The 25,016-nt window shown below is 43.8% G+C and overlaps 1 protein-coding gene and 1 pseudogene across 1 annotated transcript in view; both read left to right on the top strand.

The window, feature by feature from the left end:
* LCA5 (lebercilin LCA5) overlaps window positions 1–1,743 on the top strand; it is a 39,701-nt gene extending 37,958 nt beyond the window's left edge. The window contains exon 8 of the mRNA XM_077487342.1: window positions 853–1,743. Coding sequence (XP_077343468.1) covers window positions 853–1,622 — 770 coding nt within the window. The 3' untranslated portion in view covers window positions 1,623–1,743. The remainder of the gene's footprint in view (window positions 1–852) is intronic.
* Window positions 1,744–22,719: 20,976 nt separating this feature from the next.
* Window positions 22,720–22,838, top strand: LOC143990925 (5S ribosomal RNA; annotated as a pseudogene).
* Window positions 22,839–25,016: the final 2,178 nt, after the last annotated feature.

A 25,016-nucleotide genomic window follows, 5' to 3' on the forward strand; every position in this document is an offset into this window, starting at 1 on the left:
CCCCACTGCTTGGGATAACAGCCAAGCGGTTAATCAATTATCCCAAGAAAGCCGACCGGGGGTTAAAATATCAGTGGGCCGGGTGCAAGTTAATTTATCACATGCACTGGCAGGCTGGACATTTTGCAGTGGAGGCTGGCCAGGCGTGGGCCGTAGGTTACTGACCCCTGTCTTTTAAAGGGCTCACCTTTACAAAAAAACTGCCTATGTCAATAAGGCCATTTATGTACCTCCCATGAAGCTTGACCTGAAAACTCCCAGGATATTGCTAGGCAAGGCCTAGCTATTATTGTTCATGTTCACCATCACAAGAACAAGCTCTTTCTCCGATTCAAACCCTTTCACGTGTGCTTTCTTTCCCCTGATGCAGTAGATCTGAGTTGAGGAGTTTGAGAGCTCTCTCCTTTGATGGTGAAGGTGAACCGTAATACTCTCCATCCTGAAAAATCCCCCATAGCATCCAGCGAGAGGGGAGAGGAGGGAAAGCTGGTGGAGAAACTTGGACAGGAGGGGTAGCGTATACTGGAACCAATACCCTTTCCTCCTGCAGCAGCTGAAGAGGAAAAAAGAAGTCTGCTTTTAGCTGTTGCAGGAGCAAAGGGGATTGGTTCCAGTTAATGTGCTCCAGTTCCTGTTTTTAAAATGCGTGATTTTAGCTGGTAATGAGTTTCTGTATAACAGGGGTAATATGGAGCAGAAGAAAATTTTATTGGTAAAATATTGGCTGGAAAGGAGCCATTTCGTTGCAATTCAAACAAATCTAGTGAAATTGTATGGTATTATTTTGATCTTTTGCATGGCCCATATATAGTTCAGTTCAGAATGTGTACTTTTGTTTTACAATGTTTGTAGACTGGGAAAAAGAAGAGTTGGAAATAAAAAGGAGAGAAGAGCAAGATAAGCTTCTACAGAAAGAAACTATAAACAAACCTGAAGAAGACAAACTTAGAAAGGAACTTTTGCTTGCAAAAATGTTTGAAATTGACAGAGAGAACCAGGACCCATTTTACTCTGATTCCACTAAACCTGTTACTACCATACCTCTTGGGGATGCAGCAGGTAAAACTGACATGACAGATACCAAACAAAAAACATACAAGTTTTCTGAGCCAACTGAGAATCTTTTTAATGGACTTCCAGTCATTGGAGGGCGAGAGAAAGATATCCCAAGTCGTAGAAGTGAAATCCCAGTTGAAAGCACTGGCGATATTACATTTGGGAGCTATACCCCATCTTTTGGGAAAGGAAGATCGCCTGGTAACAGCCAAAAGAAAAATGTGTCTTCAGAGCCTACCATAAGCACCACCAAGCTGGATTTAAAGAAGGAAAATAAATCAAATTTAATGGAACAGCTCTTTGGTGGTACCTCTCATACTGTACTTCCTTCCGTTTCAAAAGGCATTGATCAAACAGTTTTTTCTTCCAGCAGTAATAGAGTTACTGACAATGACACTAGCAAGGCACTGACCTGGGAGCAAAACCACAAACTGAAAGGAAAAGGTGACACGCCCTTCACTAGTGATGGCAAAGCCATAAGACATCGCACACAGCACCCACCTGGAAGGCCAATAGTAAAAGCTATTGATTCCTTTGAGGATGAAATTGAAGAAGTAGCTTTATAGAAATGTGATTTATAGACATTTATGTGCCTGATCACTTTAACATGCAATGTCAGGGCATTGTATTCTATTTTAACTGGCCATATTTTATGTTGGTGTCAATTGATAAATTATTCCAAATATCTATGATGATTAGTTTAAATACTATTTAAGTGAACACATGGGGCTCTGACATTTTAGCTGCAGCCGGATGGCACAGGTGCATGCCATCCTACCCCACTGCAGAAAACCTGTAAAACTTTTAGAGGCTGACATCTGCTGCAGCTGGACAGTGCTTTTGGCAATACTAATGTTTAGGGCAAATGTTCAAAACGCAGACTTCTTCTGTTACCAGCATTCGTCCCTGGGTGCATACTGCCCTAAATGTTCATATCCCTAGGTGCACCACCCAGCAGCAACAGCTGTCGGACTGAATGGTGTACTTGTGCCCTCTGCCCAAAGCTAAATGCCAGAGCCCCAAGCACTGGGGGTAAACACCCAGGATGTATGGGGCCTAACTCAAGACTGTGGCATTGTGGATGTACAGGAAGCAGAACAATTTTTGATTTAAAGTATATGTAAACCTTCACCTTGTAAAACAACCCATTCAGTTTAAAATAGAAATGAAAGGCACATTTTTAGTGCATAGATAATAAAAAAAAATGCATAAGGAACTTGGAGAGCTGAGGGAGATGAAACAGCAGCACGCTGGTCTTTTGCAGTGAATGGCTGTGCGGGGGGAAGGGGATATCAGGACAAGTCTGATCCATTGTAGGAGAGCAGGCCGAGTTCCAGCACAGATGAAGAACTGACCACCATGTGCTCTCCTAACTAGTGTAGCTAGTTTTTTGATAGGAAAGCAGAGTGACTGGCATTAACACCAGGGATTTCACACAAAGGAAGCAATACAAGTACATTGTACAGCAGGCACATATCAGGAATATGAAATGTTGGGTTTACATACTCTTTAACCCCTTGGCGCCGGCACCTCTCGTGCCTCTAAGGGGTTTAGGATGCTTGGAGGAGGGGCTGGGTTTATGATCATGTGAACACCGTGATTGGCTGTCATGGTGGTCATATTATCGGAAAGCTTTCCCTTAGTCACCGGTAACTGTGTTGGGAGCGCACAGGGCACACGTTCTCGGCGCAGCTGTATTGACACTAATAAACGCAAATATGCAGCCGGGCTGCGCCAAGGCCCACCCTCTGAGAGGCTGCATATTTGCAGGTGGCGCTAAGGGGTTAAGGTTGTACAGGTTGATTTTTGCAATAAATCCATGTTGCAAAAAGTTACATTTTATTGTGTTTAAAATAAGAGGGTTTTTTTCTCATGAAAGAACTCTGGTCCAAATGAAAACTTATTTTACAACTTCTAGTGACAGAGCTGTTGATATTCTGTGAAATTTATTCTGATATCAATTGTGCATTGGCTACTGAAGCTAGAAGGGCTGATATTATGCTAATGAGTCAATCTCTGAACCAGATAGCCAATATGATTGTCCTGCTGTAAGATAACTGTATACACCGAGAGGCATGTTTTGTATGTGTTATGCCCACTAATGTCAAGAATGACATGCTGAGGAGTGGCAACATGCATCCTGTTTTCATTCCTTTTTTTTTTTAAATCATGAGAATACAATAAACATTTTTAAGACGTATGTTTTCTGATGTTATAGTGAGGCTATTTAATGTCTTTTAGGCTAGGCACACCATTCAGCCTCCCCCCCCATCCATGCTAAATGGCACCAGTGGAGAAATATCCTCTGCCAGCTGTTGAATTCAAACAGCCAGCCACAGCACCTGCAGCTGTCTGAATACCTAATCAGAAGTCTCTGCCTTTGGTCCAATGCAGTCACTGTTTGAATAACTTTACGCCCCTAAGCCTTTGATATTATTATTTTTTATGTTTTTTAACTTAAAGCTTTTTAAGACAGTTGGTGCTGGCTCAACAAACTTTGATAACTGACATAGTGATCACTTGATCCTGATTGTCAGCTGGGCATTTCCAAGCTGTTGGCTACAGCAGAGGGGAATATTTTTTAAAAGAGTATCCTCAGTATATGGCATCATACCAGAGAATGTTAATGTTCAAATTGTGGTCAGGAAAGGGTTAAATGGCCAGTGTACATATAGAACTGTTATGCTGTAGGAATGTTTTAATTCATGTTCTACAGTAGATGTGTCCAGGAACATCTGAAGGGACGCCGGGGGTGCTGTGTAAGTACAGCAGCCATAGCGGCAGACACAGACAGGCCTGAGAAATTCACATCTGTAGATGCCGTGCAAACACAGTAGCTGCATTGCCAAACACAGACAAGCCCAGCAAATTCACATCTATATGGACACTGTGCAAGCAGAGCAGCTGCAGTAGCCTGCATTGACAAGCCAGGCAAAAAGCACATCTCAATGAAAGCCGGGGCTGCAATCTTTGCAATACCACCGTCAGCAGAGAATGCAGGGGCACGAAGTGAGAAAATGCTGTATGGCCAGATCTATGGTGGTACTGGAGTAGGATGTGCCCTCCTCACCCAGCACATACATAGACTACATTCCCACCAGTGATTAGGGCCGGTGTGAATTGTAACGGGAGTTCCTCCTGAAGCTCTCAGCAGGTAAGTGTGGCTGCCAGCCCTAGCCACCACAATGACAGGTCACTGGCAGTCACACCTGTTTGCGGCTGTCTGCACAGCCAGCAATTACCTGTGCTGAACACTTATGGACACACTTTGCATCCAGCAGCGATCACCACAGGTAATTGCTAGCTATGCAGAGAGCCACGAATAGGTGTGACCGCCAACGACTTGTCATTATAGTGAATGGGGATAGCGGTCTTACCTACTCGCTGAGAGCTGCAGGAGGAGCTGATCATCAGCTATCCTTATTGTTGTTTATCAAAAACAGTGTCAAATATCTCATTAGTGTTAATTTGCCCTCTTTTACTTTTATAATAAAAAAGTATTACAAAAAAAATTAAGTTTTATTATTCGGATAGGTACATTATCTATATCGGTGATTGTTAACTTGTGATGTGCCTGACTTTTTCTGCTCATCAGCTATCCTTATTGTTGGTGTATTTTATGTGTGGACAAAGAATTCCTCTTTTTCCAATGTGACCCAGGAAGGCCAAAAGGTTGGACACCCCTGTTCTATAGTGATCCTCAAGGAAGCTGGCACTTACACAAATAAAAGGTGCAAAAAGGATATTTTTCTACGTTAATAGGTAACTACATTTTTGTGACGAAAACAATATAGCAAAAAGAAAAATGAATATAGCATATATAGTTGCTACATAAGCAATGTTGTAATTTTAATGTTATTATTATCATATCCAATCTGCAGCTCTGTAATTTTCCATAAAATTCAATGCAATATGGCAAACCTGGAGGCGTAAAAGGCATTTCCTGTGTGTGCGATTGGCCCACAGATCTTCCCAAAGTCTGCACTAACATGCAAGTCAAATTTTGCGCACCCCCCCCTGCAATGAATGAATGAAATACTTGTATACCGCACAATGCGAACTGAATCGCCTCAAGGCGCTGTCATTTATGGTGAGATACTTCCCAAGGATTAATCACTTCTAAAAGGATGCCAACACTGCAGCTTTCTTTCTTAGAACCTATGAGTTTGTTAAAATCCCCAAACTATACATTCATCCCACGGATGGGGTTTCCTTTTTGTATTCTTTCTTTCTTTCTTTCTTTTTTTTTTTTTTTTTTTTAAATTTTAAAGAAATTACAGCTAATCTTAGAAGGCCGAAAGTTTGAAAATTTGGTAACAAAGATATACAGTAGAAACCAGTGGTGGCTAGTGCTTCATTCTTTTGTTTTTTGTTTTGGGTTGGCGGGCGGCTAAACAAACCTAAAACCAGGTCTGCACTTGGCCCATCCCGGTTGTGGGTTCCATGGCTTCTACTCCTGGCTAATCTGGTCTTAAGATCCACCTCCTGTCCTGATTGGCCAGGAAGAGAAGCCAAAAGACAATAGAGAATATTGATTTGCTAATGCCACAAGTGGGTGGGTTCCGGGCGCAGTTCTCTGCTCCCTGAGCCCAACCTTTTTATAAGCCAATTGGAGCCTCTGGTTCTAATCATGTGCTTCAAAAAAAAAAAAAACTCATAGAAACCTATGAGTCCGGCGACCCACATGGAGATTAGGGGGGGGATCGGCCACTGCTGGTAGAAACGGTGAATCTATGCACTCAGTCTTGTTTATAAACCACTTAAGGACCATCCCACATACGTTTACTGTGGCAGGGCGTCCTTTAAGTGCAAAATCACGTACCTGTACGTGATTCCTGTTGTCTGCTCTGGGGCGCATGCACGCCGCCAAAGCCGCACTCTCGTTGTGATTGGACCTGGGACCCGCTGATCGGTCGTAGGAGAGGCAAGAACGTATGTAATGACTGCTGTTCTGTCACAGAGGGAGAGAGATGACGCTAGTTATCCAGTTACTGTCACTGTCTTTTTTTATAGCATCAGCGCTATATATTGCTGAATAAAGGTTTAACCCCCTGATCGCCCCCCGCACAGGTTTTAGTGTCAGGGTCATTCTTCTGTTGTTGAGGTACAAGAACCGCAGGGAGCCAGTACTAGTGCCACTCATACTTCTAGTGAACTGGCAAGCACCAGCGGCCAAGTACACCCTGGTCGTAGTCAAACCAGCACTGCAGTATCACGTGGTGACATGGCGAGTCCCATAAGTGCAGTGCAAGCTTGTGCGGTGGCTAGCACAAGTAATGCCCCAAAGCCACCAAGAAGATGAACACAGGCCTGTCGAGCCCATAGTGCCCTTCCTGCTGCATTTGCTAATCCTTCTATTTAATACTCTTTATTCCGTTTTCCTTCACAATTACAAAGCATCATAATACACGTCAACATTTTTATTTTTTATTTTATTTTTTAACAGTAAAATATCACTATTACAAAAATAATATCTCATTACATTAATTCTTATCTTCTACATTCCGTGTTTCCTTAATTTATCACTATGCCCTCCCTCCTCCCTCTCCCTTCTCAAACCCCCCCCCCCCCCCCCTCCCTCATTAACATTGCTATTCTACTGCAGTTTTTCTTTTCCTTCTTTCTCTTTCCTCTTCCCTTCCCTCCCCTCTACTTACCCATACCTCCTTTCCTCTCACCTTTATTACCTATTTTTCTAATATATTTTTGGGGGATTTACTGATAGCGTAGGTTAAAGTCTACCTTACCTTTCTTAGTCTTAATCTTTTCTCTCTTCTGCTCCTTTCTAATCTATAGGGTACCCCATTTCCTTTGCCCATGGCGTCCATATTTTTTCTAATTCTCTAACATTCCCCCTTTTTACATATACTGTCTTCTATTTCCATATTAGTTCACTAATGACTTGGATCCATTCACTCACCAATGGAGCCCTCTCCGCCTGCCATCTTTGTGCAATTATTCTACGCGATTGGAATAGGTAGCGTATAACTGCCACGTAGTACATTTTTGTTCTCCCGGCACCTTCCTATAACCCAACACGCAGAATAGCGGGTCCATTTCCAATTCTACCTCAAAGATTTTATTTATAGTTTCCACCACACCCTTCCAATAACGAAACAGCTTCGGACATCGCCACACCATGTGCATAAGGTCTCCCTGTCTCCGGCATCTAGGGCATCTGTCATTGTTTTTCCTGCCAAACATATATAATCTCTTAGGTGTATAATAAGCCCTGTGTACTAGCATCAGGTGGGAAATTTTTTGTGAGGGAGAAACGGATGTCATTGGCCCTAGTTCCATTATTCTCCTCCACTGCTCATCTGATATTTCCCCAATATCCTCTTCCCACCTCCTCTTTTTGTTCAGGTGATCGGTTTCCTGGTTAATATTCATGCATAACTGATTATATATTACTGATATACACCCGCTGGCCCTATCCATTGTAAGTAACTTCCGAAGTAGAGGTGTTTTATCCCACACTGGCATATGTGCCCCAAACTGGGCTGCTAAAGCATGTCTCAGCTGTAAATATCTAAAAAATGATTGTTATGGTATACCATATTCCTTTTTTAGGTCCAGGAATGTCTTTAAGACATTGCCGTCATATAGTTGGATCAGTCTAGTTATACCCTGCCGTTCCCATATTTTAACCTTCGCTATTGAAAGTAATTCCGGTAGGTTCTTATTATCCCATAGTGGCATAAATTCTGACAACCCTGTATATCCCATTAATGTTTTTACCGTTTTCCATACTTTACCCACCATACTAGTTACAGAGTTTTTATACTGGAAGGAGTCTGCCTCCAAAACCTCAGCTATGGTTTCATGTGGGGCACCTATCACCATAATCCCTCCTTTTAGGTTTCTTCCAGTTCCCGAGTCACAACCCGCCAGATGCTGCAGCTGCGCCGCCAGATAATAGTTCCTGGGATGTGGCACCGCCAAGCCCCCTCTATCTATTGGCAGCTGCAACATCTGGAGCTGGATCCTAGCCGTACCCTTCTTCCAGATAAGCTCCCGAAAGAGGGTTTCAAGTTTTTTTAAACCATTTTTTACATATCCATACCGGTGCATTATGTAGGACGTACAACAATTGAGGCATCCATATCATCTTAATCAGACTACAGCGACCCATCACCGATAAAGGAAGCCGACTCCAGACGTCACATTTTCGCTTAAATGTATTTAGTAGTGGCAATACGTTTTTATTAATGTACTGATCAGTGTTTGCTGTCAAATATATACCCAGATATTTCATAACATCCACCACCTTCACCTGGTGTGCCCCCAGCGCAACCGCAGCATCCAGGGGGTCGACTCGGAGCAACTCTGACTTCCCCCAGTTTATAGCTAACCCCGTAAACCTTCCAAAGCCTTCTACTAATCTGACTGCCTGCCCCAGAGACTGGCCAGTATCCCCCAAAAAGAGGAGGACGTCATCCGCATATAAAGCAATCTTTTCCTGTCTCTCCCCCTTCCTTTGGAACCCTTTTATCCCCGGATTTGACCTGACAGCTATTGCCAATGGCTCCATAGCAAGTGCAAAGAGCAGAGGAGACAATGGGCAGCCTTGCCTTGTCCCTCTGCTCATTTCAATCTTTTCAGAATACTTGTTATTAACCCTTACCCTTGCGCTAGGGGCATTATACATCATTTTGATCCATCCAGTAAAGGAGGGGCCAAATCCAATTTTCTCCAACACGCGCCAGAGATACTTCCACTCTAGGCTGTCAAAAGCCTTAGTTACGTCCAAGGACATTATGGCTCTTGCCCCCATGTTCTCTGATGGTGTCTGCATATTTAAAAATGCCCTTCTGATGTTCATGCTGGTAGATCTTCCCAGGATAAATCCCGTTTGATCTGGATGTACTAACTTTGTGATAAATTGATTCAGCCTATTTGATAATACCTTGGCTAAAAAAATTTCATCCGAGTTTAATAAAGAGATCGGCCTATATGAGGCCACCTCTAATGGGTCCTTATCTACTTTGGGGATCACAATAATAGTTGCCTCTGTCAACGAGACAGGCAATTTTCCCTTCTCCACTGCACCCCTTAATGTCTTATACAACTCTGGAAGCAGAGTCCCTCCATAGTATTTATATATATCTCTACCGGGAGCCCGTCAGGTCCTGGGGCCTTTTGATTAGCCATCCCGATCACTGCTTGTTGTAGTTCACCACGGGTTATCGGGGCATCTAATTCTTCCCTCTCCTCCTGAGTGAGAGTCGCCATTTCCACTTCCTCCAAAAAACTATCCATTTCCCCTTCCTCCCCCACCCCTTGTGATCGGTACAGTTCTCTATAATAAGCACCAAAGGTTTCTACTATCTCCTCACCTCTTAAGGATAGTGCCCCATTCAAGGTTCTAATTCTAGGGATGACAGACGGAGGGGAATTTGTTTTTACCAGCTGGGCCAGCATTCTGCCCACCCCCTCCCCTTCCCCAAAGTAGCGCTGTTTCTGAAATATTCGTTTACTCTCTTCTTTTTTTTAATTGCTAACTTATACCCTTGTTTATTTAACCACATTTTTTGTTTTTCTGGAGTTGGATCTTTAACATAATTATTTTCGGCCTCTGTCAGTTCCTTCCTAATACTCTCCTCCCACATCCTAGATTTTCGCTTAATTCTTGCTCCCTGCTGAATCAGGATGCCCCTGAGGAAAGCCTTTAAGGCATCCCATATTACACTGGTTGGGGCGGTACCCGTATTGAACCTTATAAACTCTTGTAATTTTGACGTAACCTCCTCTACATCCTTTATTAGTTCAAGCCAAAACTGGCTAATTTTCCATCCCTCTTGTGTTCTCTTCTCCCCCGTATTTAATGCCACCATTAGCAATGAATGGTCTGAGACCCCTCTGGGCATATATACTATATCGCTTATATTTTGTGCCATTTCCACATTTCCCAGGGCCAGGTCTATTCTAGAGAGGGTAGAATAGGATCCTGAGAAACAGGAATATTGTTTAACTTTCAGATTTCTCTCTCTCCACAGATCCATTAACCCTATTTCATTAAAAAAACAACCCAACCTGGTTACACCCATATTCCGGGATCGCACCCTAGGGGGGAGCCTGTCGATCTCTTCATCGAGGACTTCATTGAAGTCGCCCAACGCTATAACCGGGACGTCTTCTTTGTCCCCAATGAATCACGTTAATTTATACACAACCTCCATTTTAAACGGTGGGGGTATATATATTTGCCAAGATACATCTACCTTCCAATACCCCATATAAAAAAACATATCGGCCCAGTTCGTCAATACTGACCTGTCTGCAGGAGAAACTCACCCCATCTTTTATTATCACACTCACTCCTCTTGAGTAAGAGGTATGTACTGAATGGTACTGCTGTTGGTATTTCCTGTTTTTTAATTGTGATATAGACATCTTTGTTAAATGTGTCTCCTGCAGGCAGGTCAGTCCAACATCAAGTCTCTCCAACATAGAAAAAAACTGTCGCTTTTTTAATCATACTACCCAGACCCCTCACATTCCAGGACCCAATATTGAGTGCTTTAACCTGTACCATCTGTCATAGTGAAAAAAAAGGAAAACAGCAAGGCAAAGGAGAAAAAACAGCACAAGTACATGGAGCAAATATATATAATACTTATAATATACAGACCCTACAGATACCACCATATTCAAAGTGCTCCCATACATATTTCACCTCCTTTTGATTATTCAGTGCATTATTTCCTTGTGAATTAACTTTAACCGTTATGTATATTTCCTTATCAGAATGCTTACTAATATTTATCTTATTCTCCTGTTTATTTATCATGCAGTATTCAATTTTGACCTTCTTGTAAAGTTTTTCATACAATTTTCCCTTTCACCCCCCTCCAAACACCCCCCTGTCCCTCCCTTCCCTCCCTCCACCTATCAAGGTGCTCCCTAGGGGAATTTAACGTGACCATATCATCCATACACCTTCTTTTTCCCAAACTCCCTTGTGCCACCCCCACTATCTCCCTTCCATCATACCTCAGCTTACCTTCCATTTCCCATTATTTTTATCTATCGACTTATAACCTCTACCTAACCCTCTCGCTTTTTTCTCTTTCCTTTCTTTTTTCTTTCCCCTCTTTCTTTCCCCTTCCTTCTTTCTCCTTCCTTCTTCTCTTCCCTTCCTTACCTTTCCCCTTCTTCCCTTCTTCTCTCTCTCCTCTCTCCCTTCCCGCCCCTCCTCCCCCTCCAACTTCATCCCTCCCCCTCACTTTCTAGGTCCCCTTCCTTTCCCCCTGGCTTCTCTGCAGGGTCTCCTTATTAGCTTCCAACCATTGTAGTGCCCCAGCTGGGGAATCAAAAATCTGAGTCCCACCTGGTGCCATTACCCGCAGTCTTGCTGGATATAAAAGTGCATATGCTATTTTATATAGCTGCAGTGTAGATTTAATTGCACGGAATTCCGCCCTACGTCTCTGCAGTTCAAGAGAATAGTCTGGATAAAGTGAGATCTTCGTGCCTTTATAGGAGATGTTCCCCATCTCCCTCGCCTTACGCATCAGTGTCACTTTGTCTTTGTAATTAAAGAACTTCAACAGTATGGGTCTCGGACGGCCTCCAGGGGGCGGGGCTCTAAAAGGAACCCTATGGGCCCGTTCTATCGAAAAAAAAGGTGAAAAACTTTATTTTCCAAAAAGTTCTATAAACCAGGCTTCCAGGAATTTTATGGGATCAGGACCTTCACTTTTCTCAGGTAACCCCGTCATCCTAATATTATCCCTTCGGGATCTGTTTTCTATTTCATCCATTTTAAAAGCATAGCTATCCAGTTGCTTTCTCATACTCTTAACCTCAGATTGTATTGGGTGTACATCATCTTCCAACTGACTTATCCTTGTTTCCAACACCGTTGTTCTTTCAACTACTTTTTGAATATCTTGTCGAACTAGTAGCAATTCCTCCTTCATCCCTGTTAATTGGGTGGCCAATTCTCCCAATGAAAATTTACATGCATTTACCGCTTGTAAAACGTCCTTCAGTGTTGGGGCCTCCTCCACAGGTGGACTAATACTCAAAGCAGATTCCAGCTCACATTGGATATCCCCCTGACTTTTATTGCTTTTACTCTTGTGTCCAGTAACTACCAAGGCCATTGTAGATGATTGACCTTGACTTTTTCTATCTGCAGGGGCCCCTTGATGTATTTTTGTTTGCACCGTCTGTCCCCCCTTTGTTGGAGTCTGTCCAGGGGTATGGACATAACTTTCTAGTTTTGCCGCAGCTGCCGCTGCTGTCTGGTTACTTTTTTCTTTGGAAGAGCGAAGTTGTTGTGACCCCATACTTTCCTGTTGCACCTGTTCCTCTCCTCGTCGCCTCGACATATTAACTCAATATTGGATTATGTTGAGAGAGGAGAGAAAAAAAAAAAAAAGAAGGGGAGTCTAAAAAACAAACAAAAAAAAAAACCCGTCCAAATTCCAGGAGGGAGAGAGTATATGGGAGGGAAGAGAAGAAAAAGAAACACGGAATATCACATGCAATAATTTCCCCTCCAAAAAAAACCCCTAATACTAAGGTTATCGGGGTTAATAGTAGTATAATGCTGATTTTTATTTATTTTTTTCCTCTACAGGCTGCTGTATGCCGGCATTTAATAGCAATATACGGCTGTATATTATAATTATGAAGTTTTCAGCTGGGCTATTTATCCAGAAGGATCTTTATGAGTCACTTAAACAAAAAAAAAGAGAGCAAACCAATGAGGAACTGCTGCTTGCTACAATATAAAGACAGTTTTAAGTTCCAGGTATCTGCAGCACTTGACTTAATAGGATATATACATTTCAGTTCAGTATATGCTGAGATCTTAATATCCTCGGCATCAGACTGATTATAACAGAAAAATAAGGCAAGGAAGAGCTGACCTGTATGTTGCTGTTTTATCCCGACCGTCTCCTATACACTCAGTCCAAGTTAATCAAATCAAATTAATTTCTGCCAGAGATAGGAGGAGAACAGCAGGATGCAGGGAGCCAAAGACACCAGGTGCACACAGTGACTGTCAGTACCTTTTCAGGCTCCCTCCAGGAGATGACTTGTCCGGGCCCTCAGCTTTCCACACAGGCTGCCTTCCAGGAGCACATCGCTACCGCCACTCTCCACCCTGAGACCGGCGTCTCCACTCCTACACCAGCCAGCTCAGACAGCCTCGGCCGTTTCTGGGACCCTTCTCGGCACCTCGTCGGCTCCCCGGTGCCCTCCCGAGGCTCCACGGGCAGTCTCTTCACCCGCCGTGTTCTCTCCACCGCTCGCTCAGCACCGATCAGCAGCCGTCTGCACAGTCAGCATAGGGGAGACAGCGTGGGGCGGCTTAATCACATCTGCTCACTCACATGCTGCACACCACTCACATCCGGCCACTCCCCTCACGATCTCTACAGGTCTCTGCTGCATTTGCTAATCCTAATTGGGAGCCCACCACTTCTGCAGCGCTTGTACTTGAACCCCCCCCCCCCCCCACTCATTTGCCAACCCGGAATTCAGGGGTGGAAACCGTTTATTTTACGTCACTTTATTTTTATTTGCTGTTTTTCACGGAAGATCTCTATAGATCTATTGTGTACTAAAGTTATTTGTATGCTTGTCAATTCGTTGCCGCTAATCCCCAGTTGAGCCTTGCCAGAGATTGGAAACCTATTACGGTTTCCAAATTTAAGACCTTTCTGGGCATATCTCTCCTCATGGGCATGGTTGCGGTCATATTGGTCCACTGACCCAATTCATTATATGCCCGTGTTCTCTGCATCCATGGTCAGGGCCAGATATGAGCAAAACTTGGGGTTCATGCATTTTAATGACAATGAACTCTGTCGTCCTTGGGATGACTCTGAATTTGATCGGCTCCACAAAATTCATCCCCTCCTAAATCACTTCAACCAACAGTTTGCAGCCTTGTTTACTCCCGATCAAGTTGTCTGCGTTGATAAGTTGCTGATTACATTTTCTGGCCGCTTGTCTTTCAAACAGTATCTTTCCAGCAAGTGTGCCAGATATGGGGTCAAGTTGTATAAGCTCTGTGATGGGGCCACAGGCTATACATATAGTTTTATGGTTCACAAGGGAAAAGATAGTCACTCGGAGCCTGAGAACTGCCCAAATTACATAGGGAGTGCTCATAAGATTGTGTAGGACTTGGTGAAACCCTTATTCAGAAAGGGGTACCACTTGTACGTGGACAATTATTACATGAGAGTGCCACTTTTTAGTCACTTGATCATGGAATTGGTGAATGTGACACTGTGCGATCTGATCGCCTGGGCTTACCCCAGCGGCTTTTAGAATCCCGACTTAGACTGGGGGAGAGAGCTTGCTTGAGAAGTAATAATTTGCTCGCAGTGAAGTAAAGGAATTATCGGAATGTTTTCGTTCTGTCCTCTCTTCACACAGATACGACTGTCCAAATTCAAATGGCGCCTGGTGTTGAGCAGCCCCTCTGTGTCCACGAATATAACCTTTAATATGGGAGGGGTGGACTTCAATGACCAGTTGTTGGTGCCGTACCTAATTGCCCATAAGCCCAGATGCTGGTACAAAAAAAAAAAGTCTCTGTATACCTATTTCAATTGGCTTTGTTGACTGCTTTTGTGCTATACAAAGCATCAGGATGAATGGATCCTTCCTTAAATTCCAAAAGAGATCATCACAGCCCTTCTATTTCCAGATGCTGCTGTGGCCCAACCTCCCAAAGCAAATGCAGTGAGCCGGCTGCATGAGAGGCACTTCCCAGTAGTCCTTTGTGGTACTCCAGGCCAAAGAACACCCCAAAAAAGTTGTGTCTGAAGGGGACATGGATACAGGCGTGACACCCGCTTTTATTGTCCCTCCTGTCCTAGCCAGTGGTCGGTGGGCGGTTGCAAAGTGCGTCAGAGAATATAGATTGTGGAGCATTGCTGGCTGAGGCATCTAACGCTGCTATTCACACTTCGGTCAGGCTGGGAGTGTGGTGCTCTTCATGTGCCAAGCTTTAATCGACAGTAAGCTCAGGAGTGAGCAGGCTCCATTGAATATAATCTTCCTGTCGAGCTTATAAGCCCTTTGGGGGAAGCTTCAAATTGGTCTGGAGTGATTTGAGCCATATATGGATTGAAATTAGGCCGGGTCAGCAGGCACCGGCTGAATTTTGATCCATATATGGACAGGCTGGTTGTACACAAGTCAATATATCGACCACCAGCCTGTGGGGAATTTTACTCTCAATCAGCCCCGCCACCACTATCAGAATGCAAAGGCCCAGTAAGGAGGATTCCCCCATCTACCTCAAATGTGTGGATGGGGAAATAGAGTATATAGGGGTGTAACATTCTAAAAGGTAAATTTAGCCTTTAATGTAATCAATACTAGGTGCTTGTAATCTGCTAGAAACCGACTGAAACTAAAACGTAAAGTCTCTGTTGTGATCTTTGAGGATGAATCACTTCACAGTACATTCCCATACCCTGAGCACAGGTACAATTTAAAGTCTATAGCAAAGAGTACCAATTTATCTAAAAACAGGAGTGTCACACACAGGAAGCTTCAGCCTGAATGTAATGTTTCATGATCTCTTTTTGAAAATCAGCTACTCAGAGCCACAACTAGAGGGAGCTAAAAATACGTAAATTAGACCCTTGTAGCTATTCTTGCATACCGTTTTTGACTGAAGTATGTTTGATCTCCATTTCTACCCAACTGAAACTGTTCCAAAACAAACTTAATATAATTAATGTAAACATTTGAACAATGACATATATAATTAATTGTTTTACAAATATTTGCAATAATGCATTTTAGCCCTCTTTTACAATCAGTTACATACAAATAAATCACTTTAACAGTGTTCCAGCCACAATTTTTTTTTTAATTCAGCAGCTACAAACACTCTAATAAGAATACCTACCTGTCCTGGGAGCCCGCAATGTCCATCGGCTTGGGTGCAGGTGCCGCCATTGTAACTAAGGGAAACCGGCCGTGGAGCCTTCAGCGCATGCATGAGTCGCGTGGCGCTTTCTGAATGAGCCCTGTTGTCTACTGGGACACATAGGTTCCTGAAGGCAGCGGGGGAGCTGGAGGAAATGATGCCCTGGGCAAAAAGTGAATTCCCTATATAACCCCTCCCACTACTGAGAATACCTCTGTTTTTTTGCCAGTGTCTAAAGTGTTGCTCACAAGTGAAGATGTGCTGTGCTGAGCTCCACTGGAGCAATCCTTGCTGGGGCTAGCTATGCAGCCAGATCCATTCAAAGTGTCTTTTAGGCCGAATTGAATGGTACCCAGGCCTCGTGTCAAAAGAAATGAGTTTTTGTCTGTAAATGCTTCTCTTTTTAGAGAGCTGGACTCCAGTACTTTTGGTATTAAGGCCATAAAGTTTTACTGGCAGTGGTGCTATTACAGGTCCAGGATTGTGTGTTTCCCTGAGGATCCCCGGCTCCTAAAGGTTTGTTAGCAGAACCCAACATGAAGGGCGAAGATTGGGTCTGTTGGTTTTTACCACAAAAAACCCTGCGGCCGAAAATGTAAGTGGAGTTTTCTAAGAATATTTTTTGAATTTTCTTATGAAATGTCTGCTTTAAAGAGGAAGTAAACCCTGATGAGTTTACTTCCTCTTTTTTTCCCTGCAAAGGTAAAGCATAATGGACTACTATGCATCGCATAGTAGCCCATTATGTGTCACTTACCTGACACAGGAGCCAGCGAAGTCGCCGCTGTCCCCTGTAGTCCGCCGCATCCATCTTGCTTGTGGCGTCTCGCAGCTCCGCCGAATGACAACGGCGAAGCCGCGATGACGTCACTCCCACGCATGCGCACGGGAGTGGCGTCTCGCAGCTCCGCCGCTGTCATTCGGCAAAGCCGCAAAGACGTCACTCCCGCACATGCGCACGGGAGTCGACAAATGCGGCAGCTCCATTCTTGGAACTGCCGCGTTTAGTGCGCCTGCGCGCCCCTGTCCACGGCGCATGCGCCGTAGACAGCGGTGCCCGTTTTCGGGCAAATATCTCCTAAACCATATAGGTTTAGGAGATATTTCTTGGACCTACAGGTAAGCCTTAATCTAGGCTTACCTGTAGGTCAAAGTGGTTTGTAAGGGTTTACTTCCTCTTTAATTAGTGTACAAGTAAATGCGTAGTGAGCCAGATCACTAGAAATTTTTTACACACACAGTGCAGGTAGCCTGAGACTATATAAACATACTGTTAGTCCAAACAAAGTCCATATAATATAATGTGTCCATAAAGGATTTTTGCCAGAGATGGGAATCCGATGACAGGGAGTTCATACACACAGGGCAGCCTCAAGGGAAACAAAAACCATGTTCCGAACTATAAAAGAATACAAAGGGAGAGGCGCCTCTGGGTGTAGATTTAAAAACAATTTTTAATCACACAAAGTTAAACAACTCACATTTAGAAGGTTAAAAAGCACAATGGGTAAAACAATCCAGGGAATGGGAATCATCAGCTCAGTCCAAACATCCTGCTGGCTGGGGCACCGGAGACTGTCATATCCAGAAAGCTACTGTGGAAACAGCGCTGGTGATGGAGACAGAGCAAGTGGTGGAACACAGGCGAAGGATGATGACGTCACTGGAATGCTGGTTTTGTGAGCATTCGGGCTGAGATGGCAATTCAGCCGTGCTCTTTCGTCAAGCTCAAGAGCTCTGTCTCCATGACCAGAGCTCTTTCTACAGCAGCTTTCTGGATATGACAGTCTCCAGCGCCCCAGCCGGAAGGATGTTTGGACTGATCTGATGATTTCCATTCCCTGGATTGTTTTACCCATCGCGCTTTTTAACCTTCTAAGTGTGAGTTGTTTAACTTTTTGTGATTAAAAATTGTTTTTAAATCTACACCCAGAGACGCCTCTCCCTTTGTATTTTCCTTTAATTAGTAAATGTTGTCATGCCTATGTCTCACCACTGGGGGCTGTATGGAGCACATACCTTCTTAGGCTTCCTCAAGAGATTACGCTGGGTCTGGAGCAGCAGGCTTCTTTTTCTCTCCAGCCAGCAGCAGATCTCGGTAAGTCTGGGGGGGGGGGGGTTCTCTTCTCCAGACACCCCCCCCCCCCAACCTGTGCTGATTCTCCCCCTCTTCAAGAGGCAGAACGCCGGGAGAAAAAACTAAAAAAAAAAAAAAAAGAAGAAGATCAACGCACCGCTACTCGCCGGCTTTCAGGCTCTCTCTTCGCCATGTTTTTTTCCCTCGCATGTTGGTCCTCTAGGATCAGTGGCACACGCTTGCGCAGGAAAACTTTTTTTTTTTTTTTTAAAAGAGAGATGGTGACGGAGGGGGGGCAGACCTTAGCACGACATTGGCGTCCTCCAATGTCCAGCGTGGGTAGGTGTTTTTTAAAGCACCTTTATTACTGCTGTAAGCTGGTGGAGGGACACAAGAGTGTGGAGGGTCTTGAAAGAGGTTGGTGTCACAAGCATTCTTTTTGACACATTTACTATTGCATCAGGCTGAGCATTAAAAGCAGCCGCTGACTATTGCTCAAGCAAATGGATGTGATTACTTCTGGTAGTATCTCTGCTTGTGCATTGGGCTATGTTCAGAAGGGGAGGTTGAAACACTACCAAAAAAGGAGCTAAAAGGGTCTCCCTCAAGCTCTGGAAATTCTACTCTATATATATATATATATATATATATATATATATATATATATATATATATATATATATATCCTTCCCTGAGAGGGTATGGCTGGTCAGAGTGAGCATCGGGCCATAAAATGTTTGCAACTGTTTTCAACACTGCAGCCCCTGTTCATTTTACTCTTTTTCCTCACCCATGGTAGGTTTAAAAAAAAAAAAAAGTTTAGCGACTTTAATCACATCCCAGTGTGGTCAAGATGCGACAGGTTCTCTTCCATTTTCCTAAGACCCTCAGACTAAGGCACTAGGGGCAGGAGAAGACTACTCCCTCAGGGGACCATGGTGAGGCTGATGACTCCTCTTCTGAGGTGTCAAATGCGGGAGAGTCCACTTTCACAATCTGTAAGATTGATGGTACAATTTCTTGCTGAATGATCCACTCCACATTTATGTACCCTTAACTGAATGTTTGGGTTCGCTAAAGCCTCCTCAAGCTATGCATGCTTTTTCCTGTCCATTCTTTGTTGAAAATGTTTTTGTATCTGGAGGATCACCCAGATAAGCATTTTTTTCCTTTTTAAAAAGTTGTCACACTTTGTCCTATGGTAGTGAAAATTCACTAAGTGGGGTATACCAGAAATTAGCACTACTATATCCTTTGTGGGTATGTTTGGCTTATCCAGCAGACAATACTCAAACACTTTTTTCCTCTGGCAGGTTGAGTGTCTCAGCCTGCGCTGACGGTAATTGGATAATCATTGAGAAACCAGTTTCAACAGGTGTTTAAGGTTATCCTGCTCAGCAGGTCCAGGAGGCAGCTTTATGTTTGCAATATTTGCTATGACAGCTCTATCCTTTAGGCCTTGCGCCCTTCGCTAAGCGTCATGCAAGAAGCTCCTGGCTGGTTTCCCTTTTTTGCGGTGAAACAGCTATCTGGGGATATTTTGGATAAATATATCCAAAGAATTTCTAGTAAAAGGAAGATACCCCTTTTGCCATTTAAGTGAAGGAGTAAATGTATTTTTTCAAAGCTCCTTCTTCTGTGCCAGGGGCATCAGCCTCCAGGCTGTCACGATGGCTTCCGCCGTCAGGTTCAAAGGGTAATCCTCAGGGTTAACCCCAGGGACAAAGGAGGTCTTGGGGGAGGAAGCCTACAAGGAGGCTACTGTAGCCTCCTTATGAGGAGGTGCCCCCACTTGCTCAATAGGGAGAATTCTTCTTCAGCTCTCAGGGATCTGGCAGGAGGAGTGTCAAGACAAATGGGGGACTTCCTCAATAGCTCCAATGTACAAATTGGAGTTCTAAGACTTCCCGTCTCCTTGTTTTCTCAGATCAAACGTTTCTAAGGTTCCAGCGAAAGCATTGGACCATCTTTTGGCAAAAAGCGTTCATGGTGGCCCCCATGTAAGAGCAGAGGTTGGGGTTTGGTTAAATCCAAAATGGACATTCTGGATCTCAAAGGTCAAAAAGTTCAATTCCTGAACTTCTGGCGTCAATCGATGTAAAAGATGCATATCTCCATATGCCCATTTCCTCTCTCGCTAGTAATATTTTATTTCAAAGTGGAAAATCTTCATTTTCAGTGTGTAGCTCTACTTTCTGATCCAACTACAACACCTCAAGTACAAGGTTCTGGCTCCTTTTCTAGCCAGATTGAGGGTCTAAGGTTTAGCAATTATGGTTTACCTAGTCGATCTGTTCTGGTTAGACCAGTCGGTAGCCCGCTTAGACCAAAGTATGGTCAACACATTGACTACCTGGAATATCTAGATCGGATTCTCAACCTAGGAGGAATCTTCTTTAAAACATGAAGAAAATACTTGGGTCTGATCAAAGTACACCCAGAAAAGGGTACAACAAAAACAAATACTTTTGCGCAGGAGAGTGTTAGCTAGGCAGTCTAAAGTTCAGAGTGGACAATGACTTTCTGCCTTGCTGCCCTCCAGGATAGAGGTATCCTAGTAGTCAAACAAAGAAACAGAAAAGAGAGGATGCACCAGCCTTGTGCATTATCCTTTGCTAGAATTTATTCAAAAAAAACATAATTAAAAACTACTCACAAAGGTAGAAAGAAAATCCCGCTTATAGCAGTCTTTGACTTGTGGCAGTCTGTCCACTGATAGCAGTCTCCAGGTCCTGAAGAGAGGACATGCAAACTGCTGCTGGCTGACGCATTGCGGAGGTATACCTTCTTCCTCAGAGCCTAACAGTGTTACGTTCTTGCAGCTACTTATACATATGTTTATCTAGGAAACACATCCCAGATTCACTCTAAAGCCCCTCCCCAAAAAGTGGGTGGTCTTGTAGGTGGCTGCAATATAACAGAGTGAAAAATTTAAGGGGTTCGGAATACTTTCCGTCCCTACTGTATCTGTATATACAGCCAATATAGTAAGCGTCTCTTTGGGTGCATACGTTGTGCACATACATGTATGTATGGACATTTCAGTGTGTATATGTATATATGGTCGGCTGTAAACATTTAGCTAGGGACCGCCTCCTACAAGACAACCCACTTTTTTGGGGAGGGGCTTTCGAGTAAATCTGGGATGTGTTTCCTAGATAAATACATGTATAAGTAGCTGCAAGAAAGTAACACTGTTAGGCTCTGAGGAAGAAGGTATACCTTTGAAACGCGTCAACCAGCAGCGGTTCGCATGTCCTCTATTTAGGACCTGGAGACTGCTATCAGTGGACAGACTGCCAGAAGTCAAAGACTGCTATAAGCATGATTTTCTTTCTACCTTTGTGAGTAGTTTTTAACCATTTGCTTACTGGGCACTTAAACCCCCTCCTGCCCAGAACAATTTTCAGCTTTCAGCGCTGATGCACTTTGAATGACAATTGCGCAGCCATACAACACTGTACCCAAACTAAATTTTTATCTTTTTTCCCCACAAATAGGGCTTTCTTTTGGTGGTATTTAATTACAGCTGGGAATTTTATTTTTTGCTAAACAAACAAAAAAAAGATGCAAAATAAAAAAATAAAAAATCATGTTTAATAGTTTGTTATAAAATTTTGCAAACAGGTAATTTTTCTCCTTCATTGAAATGCGCTGATGAGGCGGCACTGGTGGGCACTGATAGGCACAGTTAAGGCGGCACTAATAGGCACAGATAAGGCAGTACTGATGGGCAAAGATGGGCACAGATAAGATGGCACTGATGGGTGGCACGGATGGGCACTGATAGGTACCACTGATAGATGGGACTGATGGGCACTGATAGGTGGCACTGATGGGCACTGGTAGATGACACTGATGGGCATGGATATGTGGCACTGAGGTGCAGCACTGTTGTTGAGGCAGATTGTTGGCACTGATAGGTGGCACTGTGAGCACTGATGGGTGGCACTATGGGCGGCACTTTTGCCTATACTTAGGTGGCACTGGCAGGGGGCAGGTGGGCACTGATGAGCTGAACTGAAATCCCTCTCACGGCCGCCAGTGATCGGCTTTTTTTTTTCTCCTTGTACTGTCAGCGCGAGGAGGAAAAATAGCCGATTACCGGCTCTGTTGTCATCACATGATCAGCTGTCATTAGCTGACAGCTGATCATGTGGTAAGGGGTCGGGATCGACCCCTTGCTCCGATCTGTGATCAGGCGAGTCTCATAGACTCGCTGATCACTGAGCGTGCCGCGCGCACCCCTAGGGGCGCGCAGGCCGCTCATGCGCGGGACAACGTCAATAGACGTAGTCCCGGCAAAGCAGGTAGCCGTCATTCGGCTATAGCGCAGATCTCTAGTGGTTAATTATGTTTTTGTTTAATAATTGTATCAAAGGATAATGCACAAGGCTGGTGCACCCTCTGTTTTCTGTTTTTTCATTTGACTACCCAGAAAAGGGTATTCGTACCCCAGGCTAAGATCAGCACCATAAAGGAACTGATTTAAGTAGTCAAAGCAAAATGATTTTCTCCTATTCAACTTTGCGTGAGATTGTCAGGAAAGATGGTGGCTTCATTCGAGGCCGTTCCTTATGCTCTGTCTCATTCTAGACTGCTGCAAAACAGTATCCTATCTGCTTGAAACAAAAGGTTCAAGCTCTACATTTCCAATGTGTCCGACTCAAAAGCCTACGGCCACATCACCCTGTTGGTGCTCGATCTCGTCTGATCTTGAGGACTAAGCAGGGTCGGGTCTGGTTAGTACTCGGATGAAAGACCACCTGGAAATACCAGGTGCAGTAGGCTGAATGCGCCGGAGCCTCAGTTTATGGTTAACATCCAAAAATCTGCAAAGGGGAAAATCCTTCCTTCAGTTACCTGGGAAATAGTAACAACATATGCCAACCTTTTTTTGTTTAGGTTGGGGGACAGACCTGGAAGAGGCAGCTGTCCAGAGGAAGTGGCCTAGATCAGAAATGGCTTTGCCCATTAACATTTTAGAAATTCAGGCAGAACACTTGGTCCTGAGGGCCTAAGATTCAAACTGTTTATGCCACAGCAATAGCTATATTAATCAAGGGGGCACAGGAAGCTGTGCGGTCCAGAGAAAGATTAATTTTATCCTATCTTGGGCAGAAATCAATGTACTTTGCCTATCGGCAGTTTTAATTCTAGGAATAGAATATTGACAGGCGGACTACTTGAGTCGCCAGCAGTTGTTCCTTTATCCTGATATCTTCTTGTCAATATGTCAAGGATTGGGGGTCCCAGACGTAGATCTGTTTGCTTCCAGGATCAACAAAAAAGATCTACAACTTTGTGTCAAGAACAAAGTATCCGCTAGTATGCGGAACGGATGCCTTGCTATTTCTGTGGATTCGGTTCTCACTGATTTGTGCATTCCCTCCTATTCTGCCTACATCCACGACTTCTTCACAGAATCAAGCAGGAAGGGAAGTCGTTGATTCTTGTGACCCCCAGCAGGGTCCAGGAAATCTTGGTATGCAGAGATCGAAGAGATGGCAGTAGGGAACACATGGACCCTACCTTCACAGCCAGACCGTCTCGCAAGGTCCAGAGTTCCAGCCTACTTTACAAATGCTAAATTTAACGGTTTGGCTATTGAGGCCCACACTCTGAGGAAGCATGGGCTGCCAGATTCTGTAGTTTTCTACCTTGGTTAATGGAGAGCCGGCATCCATGGTTATATATTATGGAATCTGGGAAACATATGTCTCCTGGTGTGAAAACAGGAGCTGCACCCTAGGAAATAAGTCTAGGTAGACTCCTTGACTTTTCTGCAGATGGGGTGAGAAATTAAGCTGGCCTTGAGTGCTTTCTAAGGACAGGTCTCGGCCTTATCGGTATTATGTCAACGACCATTTGCTTTGCATTCTTTGGTCCATAAATTTATTCAGGGGGTAACTAGGCTTAATCTCTGGTTAAGTAACCCCTGAACCCATGGGACTTGAATTTAGCTTAGTTGGCATTACAAAACAACCTTTTTTGGGCTGATAGGACATATTCCCTTGGTCCATTTTTGACAAGGAAACTACTTTTTCTGGTCTCCATATCTGCTGCAAGAAGGGCATCAGTATTGGCTGCTCTTTCTTGTAAATAGACATATTTTTATTGTTCACAAGGATAAGATCGTATTGAGTCATCCTAACTTTTTATCTAAACCAGGATATTGTTCTACTGTCTTTTTTCCAGAACCCTGTTCTTTGAAAGAAAAATCAATAAATTTTTTTTGATGTGGTGAGAGCAGTCAATATCTACTTAACCACTTGCCTACTGGGCACTTAAACACCCCTCCTGCCCAGACCAATTTTCAGCTTTCGGTGCTCTCACACTTTGAATGACAATTACTCAGTTGTGCAACACTGTACCCAAATTAATTTTTTGTCCTTTTTTTTTCCCCACAAATAGAGCTTTCTTTTGGTGGTATTTGATCACCTCTGGGTTTTTTATTTTTTGCGCTATAAATGAAAAAATAACGAAAAATTTATCACATCTGATGTACTGGTGGCCGATTTCATTTCTTGCGACCCAAACAAGCCAGGAAAGTACAAATATTTACATATGAGATCAAAATATTTACATATGAGATCATCTCTCATTGGGCACGCCGATCACGCTGTAAACAGCCGCTGTGATTGGCCATTTACAGCGATCTGTGACTGGCTGTGTCCAGGGACGTCCTCCCGGCAGATAGCGAACACGCAACAGCCAACTTTTGGCTATAGCGCAGGCGCAAAGTGGTTAAAGGCGATTGCTCAGATTCGGAAAACAGAAGTTTTTGTTCGTGTTGCCTGAAGGTCCTAAAAGAGGACAGGCAGCATCGAAATCTAATATTCTAAATTGATTTGATAAGTAATCATTCAAGCTTATGGTTTAAAAAGGTGGATTTCACCCTCAAATCAAAATGCACTGCTCTAGGGCATAGTGCTTCCTGGACAACATATAACTTCAGCGCTAAAATGT

Source organism: Lithobates pipiens, unplaced genomic scaffold (genome assembly GCF_037356315.1).
Source record: "Lithobates pipiens isolate NorthernLeopardFrog02 unplaced genomic scaffold, aLitPip1_a1.2 Scaffold_18, whole genome shotgun sequence".
Lineage (NCBI taxonomy): Eukaryota > Metazoa > Chordata > Amphibia > Anura > Ranidae > Lithobates > Lithobates pipiens.